At 37.3% G+C, this 10,919-nt stretch overlaps 1 protein-coding gene across 1 annotated transcript in view; it reads right to left on the reverse strand.

Annotated features, from left to right (window-relative positions):
- UBA6 (ubiquitin like modifier activating enzyme 6) overlaps nucleotides 1-10,919 on the reverse strand; it is a 147,272-nt gene that overhangs the window by 112,997 nt on the left and 23,356 nt on the right. The window contains exons 3-6 of the mRNA XM_042781213.1: nucleotides 9,840-9,934; nucleotides 9,112-9,140; nucleotides 1,764-1,858; nucleotides 1,125-1,236 (exon numbers count right to left, since the gene is read on the reverse strand). Coding sequence (XP_042637147.1) covers nucleotides 1,125-1,236; nucleotides 1,764-1,858; nucleotides 9,112-9,140; nucleotides 9,840-9,934 — 331 coding nt within the window. The remainder of the gene's footprint in view (nucleotides 1-1,124; nucleotides 1,237-1,763; nucleotides 1,859-9,111; nucleotides 9,141-9,839; nucleotides 9,935-10,919) is intronic.

The following is a 10,919-nucleotide window of genomic DNA, read 5'->3' on the forward strand; positions in this document are numbered from 1 at the left end:
GCCTCGGAAACCCAAGGAGGGGTCGCTATGAGTCGGGGCCGACTCGACGGCACATAACAACAACAACAACATACTTCTCTTGAAGTTCTAGGCTTATAGGGAATGAAGAGGTCTCAATCACATTTCCCTACCTCATCTGGACCCAAGTCTCCACCTCCTGTCTCTATGCAACCATTAACTGCCAAGAACCTCAAGTTACTGAGGCAGTCAACTCCTGCCCCAAGAGTGACCACAGCCAACGGCTTGCTGGTCTCCCTTTAGATCTGTTCATTTTTGGCCTTTGAGCATTCCTCTTACATTATCTTGAGCTCAATCAGTTCTTTAAAAGGTATCCAGTTGAGAATGGAAGTCTCTATTGATTTTTAAACAGGTAATTTAGTATCAAGGAAAATAAGGGTCAACCAAGTCACTTTCAGAACACTCAAGGTGCTAAAAACTTTGTTGTTGTTGCTGTTATTTAAGGAATTATAACCTGTGGTAGTTTGAGTTACTGACCCAAGTGTCTTACTCCCCTGTAATTGAATTATACATCTCCCTTTGCCCATGGCCTTATAAAGAGTAGAGTGTACTCTCTTGCTTCTTGATTATGGGCTTGACCATGTGACAAGCTGTGGCCAATGGATTATTAGAAACAACATGAATACAGGTTTGCAAAGAGGCTAGAAACATGCTTGGTGGGTTAGACCTGCCCTTCTACATTTCTGCTCTAATAAGAACATGTCCTGGGTAGCTTTTTGGTCCCAAAAGAGAGAGGTGGGGAGCAGAAACAGTGTGGAGACCAAGCCAAGTTGAGAATACAGCCCAGAAAAGCTAAACTTGACTAACCTGTATATGCATGAGAGTAAATAAGGGACTGTTGCTATATAACCCTGAGTTTTGGGTTATTTGTTATGTACATTGCTATGCAAAATAGCTGACTGATATAATTATTTTTTCAGTAGTTTTTAAACTACTGAAAAATGGGACATTTGAAAGGTATTCCTAAAATGGGACATTTGAAAGGTACTATTGTAATGGAAGTCTCGTAACTTAAAATTTTTGTTCTGATTCTCAACACGCTATTAACACTTAATGATTTATTTTGTAATCTGTTAATAACATTTAATACAAAATGGTGTACAAACCTGGTATTTAGCTAAGAAAGAGAGATCTGTGGTTTCATTTAAAGGAAGAGAAGATGATGTGACATGAACATAAGGATTTAGTTCTGCAATATGTTGAAGTACAGCATCAGCTCTAAAAAATAAAATAAATACATGACTTTTACTATTTCTTTCATTCTATATAATCAATCTTCCAAACTTTAATGGCATCAGAGGAACCTGAAATGGTATGAAATGGTATGGAAATTTAATTTAATAAACCTTAGAAGAAGGAAGAAGGTAAGACTTACTTATTTTATAGATGATTACAATTTTGAGATGTAGCACACTGTCATATTCCATACAAAGCCACACAATTTCAAAATATACCCTTATAGTTCCAAGCTTCAAGTTCCTTAGTCTTTTAATGATTCAGCTAAAACTAAAGACCTCCTTTAGCCATATTAGAGAAATTCATTCCAGGCTGCAATATGTATTATCAAAAACTTTGGGGGTAAAAAGATTAAATAAATATACGCCAATATTTATCTATAGTGGCATGAATTCATGATGATGAATTAAACAACTGTGACTGACGTTCCGAATACAGAACATATTCTATATGTAACAGATAGTAAAAATAAAATTTTATGACAATATATCAAAATATCTTATCTTTACCTGTTTCTCACATTAACAACATCATCTTCACAGAGAAAGAAGTTGGTTCCTAGATCCCAAGGTTGGCAATTTTCTGTATCATGAATTGTAAGAGCCTTTAGAAAAGAGGAAAGTATCCGTTAAAATTAGGAAAAGACAAGGATACTCACTGTCTCCAATACATTTTATTGAAGGTATTCTCTGTAATGAGGCAACAGAAAGCAACTAACGGCATAGAATTAGAAAGGATGCAGATTAACATGACTATATATATCTGGAAAACCCAAATTAATCCAAGGAAAAATACCTCAAACAGTAAGAGAACTGAAATGCAGGAAAGCAGCATGTTATGAAGATCAACACATAAAATCAAGAAAACTCAAATATATAAATAATCCAAAATATTCTATGTTCAAAGAAAAAAACTGACTAGAAAAATAGTACTTTTAATTTATATCAAAGGCCACAAATCTTAAGGAAAAAGGCAAAGACATACGAACTTGGAAAGAAATGTATATTAAAAACATATAAAGATGTTTAATCTTATTTATTATAACAGATAAAATTAGTAACTTTTCTCATGTGTCAAGCCAAAAAAAAAAAACCAAACTCACTGCCATCAAGTCAGATCCGATTCACAGCGACCCCTCGTAAGGTTTACGTGGCAGTATCACTACGGAAAAAGATTGGCCAACCTTCCTTCCGAGGAGGGGCTGGTGGGTTTGAACCTCCAGCCTTCTGGTTAGCAGTCAAATGCTTTAGGCACTATGCCACCTGAGTTCCCTCTACTGGTGGGAATATATATGCAAAGGTCCGACACCAATGGAAAGGAATCTGGCGATCTATAGCAGAAGGACATATGTATTTATAGTGTCACACAGCAATCCTATTTCTAGGACTCCATCCCAAAGACACACTAGGGAAAAATACAAAAGGCAGCATGTACAAGGGTATTTACTATAGTACTATTTGTATTAGCAAAAGATTGGAAATAATCAAAATGTCCATAATCATTACAATCCTAAAAAACTCACTGCTGTCGAGTCAATCGGACTCATAGTGACCCCCCCTTGGGTTTCTGAGGCGGTATCACTATGGAAGTAGATTGCCCAACCTTCCTTCTGAGGAGTGGCTGGTGGGTTTGAACCTCCAGCCTTCTAATTATCCATCAAATGCCATAGACACCAGAGCTCCTATAATTCTAAATGTGAATCAAAAATTTCAGTAGTGCCTTACAATCCTACATTTGAAACTCAGAAATCTCCGTGTTCACTCATGATCTAAAAAGATTTACAAATAGTGACTGTCAAAGACAGTGGGGTTGCATCAAAAGGACTCAAAAACTCAACAGGATCCCAACAGCCATGATGAAATGATCTGAACATCAATTAGAATAATAAGTGTGACACATCAAAATGTATCAAATGTTCTTGAATCTATGAGTTTATAATCATATACACGTGCACAAATGCATGTGTGTACACTAATCACTGTTAGAGAATGACAAGAAACTACTTATTTTGAAAACTGGTATAGGGAGAAAAAAACAAATACTTACCCTGCCTTTCAAACTTATACAAACTATACTTTAGCAGAATCAAGTAAGTGATGAGTAGAAAATTTTCTTTCTAAAATTATTCTAGCTAGCAAATGAAGAAAGAATGATAAAATTAGACTGTCACTGCTGCCCCTAGTCAAATGAATCTAAGCAATGATCATTAATGACTAATGATAATCATAAAAAGAGAAACAACAGAATATCATTGCCTAATGATGGGAGAACATATCCCCTTATAAAAGAGTTACGTAAAAAACTCAAATGTGAATCTGAGTCTCTGAATCTGCTTACTAGTTTACAGGAAATAGAGGGGCAGAGGTACATGTGAGAAATGACCTGGTATCTTTAACAAACAAATTTCAAGGAGTTAAAAAAAAAAAAAAAATCAGAGAAGAGAAACCTATAGATTTAATAAAAGCAAGTTTGCTATATAGACTTTATGTAGATCCTGATTAGAGCAAGCTTTAAAAAAATAATTTACAAGACAACTAGGAAAATTTGAATTCTTACTAGATATTTGCCCACTTCCTGGTATTCAGGACTTTGTGTAATCCCCTCCCTTTAAGTGTAGGCTGGAATTTGCTTCTAAGAAAGAGAATATGGCAAAGGTAATGGGATGCTACTTTTGAGATTAGGGCACAAAAGATTATGACTCATCCTGCTAGCTTATTCTGATGAAGCAAGCTGCTGTGTGTGAGCTGTCTACGAAAAAGCCACAAGGCAAGGAACTGAGGGTGACTTCTGGACAACAGCCAGTGAGTAACAGATATCCTCAGTCCAACAACTCACAAAGAACTGAATCCTGCCAGTCAACATATGAGCAAGACACATATTTCTTGATTGCAGCTTTGTGAAAGACACTGAAAAAACAAGACCTAGCTAATTTGGATCTGATTCCTGATCCACAGAAACTGTGAGATAATAAATACTGCTTAAGCCACTAAGTTTTGTAGCAACAGATAACTAATATAATGGTTGCAGTGTAGTAAATTACTTAGTATGGCTTTTCTACCCATAAATCATTGTAAACTCAGTGGTGCAATGAGCAACTGAGGAGCTCCTGATTGTAAATGCTATCCACCTGGGTTATTTCTATTGGGCGTGGCACAACTGGGAGGTTCTGGGAGGTTTACACTCTCTCTCAGGTGCTTAGAGTTCTGATGCTGTGATTGGCTAGTTTGGCCACTCTGCCAAGCTCAAAAGGAGGCCTCCTAGAGGCAGAACTCTCTCTGACTGTTGGCTGAGGAAGACATGCTGCTGCAAGAGACACGTGCTCCTGAAAGAGACACGAGCTGCTGAGAAAGAGATGCAAGAGACGCGCATTGCTGAGTGAGACACGAGGGACACACACTGCTGGGAGAGAGACTGTGACAGACTGTTGGCTGAAGGATGGTGGGCTGGGAGAGAGACTGAGCGTTCTTCCGGAACTTGAGTTGTAGCCTGGTGCTTCCCTAATAAACCCCGTAATCCGTGAGTTCTGTGTGGTCACTGCAGCAAATCATCGAACCCAGGAGAGAGGTGGTGGGTGCTTTGGGAAGAACGGTTGGTGAAAGGGCAGGAGAGAGGCAGCATGTCTGGCCTTGCAGTAACAGGCCTTGGGTTACTGCTGGTAATCCTGTCTTCCTCTTGTGGGATTAGAGGAGGTCAGAACATGTGGCCTCCTTGCCGTTTTTGCAATGGTATTAATGAGTTGTTACATTTTTAGGTGTGAAAATGGTACTGTGGTTTTATTTTAAAAGGCATCTGTATATTTTAGAGATACATACTGAAATACTTAAGAATGATATGATATGATGTCTAAGATTTAAGGAAGACAGTTTGCTGGGGAGACAGGGACCTTGCTTGATATAAAATAACAGACCTTGCTTGATATGAAATAAATTTAACCATAAGTTGGTAACTGAAGCTGTGTGATGGATACAGGAACAAAAAACTAAACTCAGTGCTTTCGAGTCAATTTGACTCATAGCAACCAACCCCTCCTTGGGTTTCTGAGGCAGTATTATTACAGAAGCAGATTACCCAATCTTCCTTCCAAGGAGTGGTTGGTGGGCTTCAACCACCAGCCTTCTGGTTAGCAGTTAAATGCCTTAGGCACTACGCCACCAGAGCTCATGATGGACACGTGGGGGCTTGTTAAATTAGTCTTATTTATTTATTTATTTTATTGTGATTTGGGTGAAAGTTTACAGAGCAAATTCATCTTCCACACAGTGGTTCACATATACTTTGTCTCATGACATTGACTGTTATCTTCCAAAATGCAAAAGCTCTCCTTCCACTTCCTCTCTATAGCCACCTCTTCCCTGTGTCCCTCCCTCCCATGCACTCCTGCCCCCTGAGCTGTCTCCCTGTGCATACACAGCCCTTCTATTCTCCCATGATAGATCTCTCCAAGAAGTCTATCTACCTAATGTAAATGTTCAGTTCATATGCCTGTCTTTTGTTTGGTTAAAAGCCATAGGAGTGGGTTCAATTCCAGACCTGAAGGGTAGGTAGGGGCCACAGTCTAAACTAGTCTATTTTTGAAATTTTTCAAAATATAAAATTTCTAAAAAGAGGAAAACAAAAATTAAAAAAAAAATTTGAGCTGGTCAGATGGAGGAATACAGAAGTTGATTGGCACCAACTAGTGGAAAAACCTGAACAAAAGCAGTGAGTACAGAGACGGTCGGAGCTGCAGACTGACAGCTACTCTGATGGGACCAACACCCCCTGAATACTTCCATGTGGTGCTATGACCTGAGAATTGATCTAAAGATCAGCCCTTGTCACCAAGGGCTGCAGGGACAACTGCGCTGGTGGCCTATGACTAGGAAGGGAAAGAGCAAGGAGGGAGACAACCTGAGCTGTTGACTTTCCACTGTCTGAAGGGTGCAGCTACTTTGAATATTTATAAGTGGCAGACATTTTGGATATTTAAAGTGACCGAGGGCAGCCATTTTGAATCTTTACAAGCGGCAAACATTTTGGATTATAAAGTGATAGGAAGCTCTGGTAGCATAGTGCATCAGGCACTTGACTGCTAACCAGAAGGCTGACGGTTCAACCCACCAGCCACTCCTTGGAAGGAAGGTTAAGCAATCTACTTCCGTGGTGATACCACGTTGAAAATCCAAGGAGGGGTCGCTATGAGTTGGGTCCGATCAGTGGCACATAACAACAACAACAACAGCATTCTCATTCGGATTCCAGGGACCTAGGAATAGGCTCTGTTTGCCAAGGTTGGCAGGGACATATAAGAGGCTGACAACAGGAAAGGAGACAGGTAGTGAGTGTGTAAGTGCTGTCAACTGTGAATAGAGGAGCACAGCACTGTACCGTTTGCATAAATAACATACAAAGAAAACGAAAATCGTGGGCAAGCGACTCCAACATACAATCACCAATTAAATATAAATAAAAATGGCACAATGCCTTGGAGACAACAGAGTATCACCATCCACATAAAGAAGCAAGATAAAGCAAGAGAAACAAGGGACCAGGAAACAGACCTAAAACATATCTCTGAGGAAGACACAGCATTGGAACTCCCTGATAAGGGCTTCAAAAGAATGATATTTAGGTATCTTCAACGAATTGAGAGGCAGATCAAGAAAAACACAGAGAAAACCCTAGAAAAATTTCAAAAGACAATACAAGAAAATGACAAAATAAATGAAAAATTAGAAATGATACAAAATCTACACACAGAAATCCAAAAGATTAATACTAATTTTCAGAACTAGATTAGACACTGAATGGGCAAAGGAGTAGAACTGAAACAATGGAAGACAGAATTAAGGAGATTGAAGGCAAATAACTGAACACTTCTTTGGAAAGGGATCAATCAGAAAAAGATCAAAACAAAATGAAGAAAGCCTAAGGTTCATGTGGGATACCATCAAAAAGAATAACCTAGATTATAATCGGAACTCCAGCACAGGAAGAGACAAATAAAACCACTGAGAAAATTGTCAAAGATTTGTGGGAAGAGTATTTTCTTGCTATGATCAAAGATGAACCCCAAACAGTATAGAACCCAAAAGAAAATCACCAAGACATATTATCATCAAACTCACCAAAACCAAAGACAAAGAAAGATCATGAGAGCAGCACAGGAAAAATGAAAAGTTACCTACAAGGGACAACCAATAAGACTAAGCTCAGATTTCTCGACAGAAACCATGCAGGTGAGAAGACAAAGGGATGGTGTATATTAAACCCTGAAAGAGAAAAATTTCCAACCAAGAATTATGTACCCAGAAAAACTGTCCCTCAAATATGATGGTGAAATTAGGACATTTCCAGATAAGCAGAAATTAAAGGAATTTGTTCAAACCAGACCAACCTTATAAGAGATGCTAAAGGGAGCCCTTTGGATAGAGAAGCAACAATAGCCAACAACTGACCATTAACACACATGATGACATAACCCAGAAACCAACCCAGCTATGGAAGTATCCAAAGTAAATAAGCTTACAAGATTGTAAACAGGGAATCAGAGACATCAATTGACAAATGAGGACAAATACAAACCAAAAAGAGGGAAAAAACTGTTGTTACAGAACTCTAGATGGTAGGGAAGTCAAGACAACAAGATAGAACAGACTGTTCTAAACTTGGGAAGAAAACTATAAATCCCAGGGTAACCTCAAAGAAAAATGATAAACCTTCACATCAAAATAAAAAATAAGACCAGCACAAATAGTGAGCAAATACTAAAACAATAGCAATGAAGGAAATTATAACACGATTCATAAACAAAACGAGCTCTGCATAGAAAATTATATGGAACAAAGAAATCAAGACCAAGAGAAAAAACATAACAAAAATGACAGCAGCAAATTCATATTTGCTGATAATTATGTATCTGGGAAGGAGCTTATCTCTAAGATTTATAGAAAACTCCAATGCCTAAACAGCAAAGGGATTAACAATCCAATTGAAAAATGGGCAGAAGACATGAATAGACACTTCACCAAGGAGTATATTAAGGTGACTAACTAATACATGAAGAGACGCTCACAATCATTGGCCATCAGAGAGACGCAAATCAAAACAACGAGATACCGTCTCACCCCAGCACTGATGGCAAGGTTCAGTGAGACAGAAAATAACAAATGCTGGTGGGGATGTGGAGATATTGGGACACTCATACACTGCTGGTGGGACTGTGATAATACAACCACTGTGGAAAGCAATATGGCGATTCCTTAGAAAGCTGGAATTGCAGATACCATTTGACCCAGCAATCCCATTACTAGGAACATATCCTAGAGAGGTGAGAGCCAGGACAGGAACAGATACAGGCGTACTCATGTTCATCGCAGCACTATTTACAATAGGAAAAAGATGGAAACAACCCACGTGCCCATCAGCGGAAGAGTGGATGACCAAACTATGGTACATACACATAATGGAATACTATGCAGCACTAAAGAATAATGTAGCGTCTGCAAAACACCAAAAAATGGATGAACTTGGGGGACATTATGCTGAGTGAAATAAGTCAATCACAGAAGGACAAATGTAGTATTTGTTCGTTGTTGTGGTGGGTCAAGGAAAGGTTTATATAGAGAGGGAAACTTTCTTTGCTGGTTGCCAGGGGTGGGAGGGGAGGGGAGAGAATGCTGCAAAAAAAAAAAAAAAAAGCATTGACCCATTTCACTTTAGTTTTGTGTATTTCACTGTATATAAATTACATTTCAATAAAATGCATAAAAAATTTTTGGTATTAAATGAAGAAACAATATTATAACTATTGATGAGCAAAAATTTTACAAGTTAATAGCAAATGGTTCTTTTCACCAAGGATATTTTCTCTCTTACCTTAATCCCTGCAAGAACTATATTCTTTGCTATAAAAGAAAAAGAAAAATAAATAGCTCAATATTAGTAAGGTATATTATAAGTTTGGCCAAATCTTTGAATAGCAAATGTTAACGTTTTTACTATTCAAGAAATACAATTCTTGTAGGCAGTTAGGAAATAGAAAGATAAACAAAATAAAAATATCAACAATCACACCATCTTGAGATAAACCAAAACCAAAAAACCAAACTCATTGCCATCAAGTCAACTGCAACTCATATCAATCCCCTTTGGGTTTCTGAGGCGGTAAATCTTTATGGAAGTAGACCGCCCAGCCTTCCTTCTCAGAGCGGCTGGTAGATTTGAACCACCGGCCTTCTGGTTAGCAGTCAAATGTCTAAGGCACTATGCTATCTTGAGATAATCACTGTTAAAATTTCAACATATTTGCCCAGACTTGTTTCGATGAAAACCCGTATGCTTGTTACAACAGTGAATTAATGCATATTGGCAATGATTATTAATGGCTGTTACCATCACAAAAGGCAATAAGCATTACTGATTCCTGATTGAAAATTTAACACTATCTGAAATTGTCTTGCTTAAAAGAATCAAAACTGAATCTGATTAAACTTCCAGATTTAATTTCCTTTCATAGGAAATCAAGAGGAAGAAGTTAAATTCTATAAATTACTTTATGTTCCTCAAAAGTATTATATAAAATTATATATAAAAATACTGCTTACCAATTTCCAAACCAAGACCACCCATACCACTTAAGAAAACATGAGACTTGGCCATCTTCTGCATCGCTGTGTCTCCAAGAACATACCTCTGTCGACTACATGTAAAACACAATGAAAAAAAATTTTTTTTTCATCAATATTATATACCTCATTAAAGTTGTATGCAAACTAATGGACTGGAAACTTGTTTTAGATGACTTGCAGTACGGAAAAAAAATTGGAATTAACTGCCAATGTATGACATAATTTGAAAAATTAGAATATCTGGTACCATGGTCCACATTCTTTACTTTAGATAGCCAGACCTGAGTAAGAGTAACTCTGTTTAGATAGCATAGTAAGTGCTCTGAAGATTACCACAGCTTCCATACTGCTACTCTCATTTATTCCTCAGTAGGCTCTATAGGCATTTAAGCATGTCATCTCTAAAACTTTCAGTATGAACAAAATTTCTAAAGCAAAAAATTGGTTCTCCTCTCAAAATTCAGATGATTTAGAGCTAAGCAGCAAAAAATACACATTGATAATTTTAAAAAGTTATCTGAAAGAATAGTAGAAAAGATGATGCTATACAAATTCTTAAACATCATGAACATTCCAGTGGACTCCTATGAAAATCAGTTGAAAGATAAATTCAGTATTAATAACAAATACTTCTAGAACCTTGAGTTGAAAGTATTTCCTTTTGGAATTCTCTCTCTCTCTCATACATACACACATACACAACAATACACATTTAATCCATAAAAACCTTAATTTCTATTTTACTTTTCATATTCAATATAAAAGTATGAAAAGGGATTTGTCTAGTCAGAAAAAACTTTAAAAACATAAGCTATCTTTATTCCCTTCCTTATTCTCTATAAAATAAAACCTAGACTTTTTAAATTAGTGCTCAATACTTGTTTCAGAAGTAAAAAAAAAACCATTGATTTATTAATCAAATATTTATTTAAAATCTACTATGATATGTATGGACCAGTGCAGTGTAGTAAATTACTTAGTGTGGCTTTTCTACCCATAAGTCTTTGTAAACTCCAAGGTGGGATTTTCTATGAGCAACTGAGGAGCTCCTGATTG

This window comes from Orycteropus afer, unplaced genomic scaffold (assembly GCF_000298275.1).
Source record: "Orycteropus afer afer isolate SDZICR_OR568_19922 unplaced genomic scaffold, OryAfe1.0 scaffold00098, whole genome shotgun sequence".
Lineage (NCBI taxonomy): Eukaryota > Metazoa > Chordata > Mammalia > Tubulidentata > Orycteropodidae > Orycteropus > Orycteropus afer.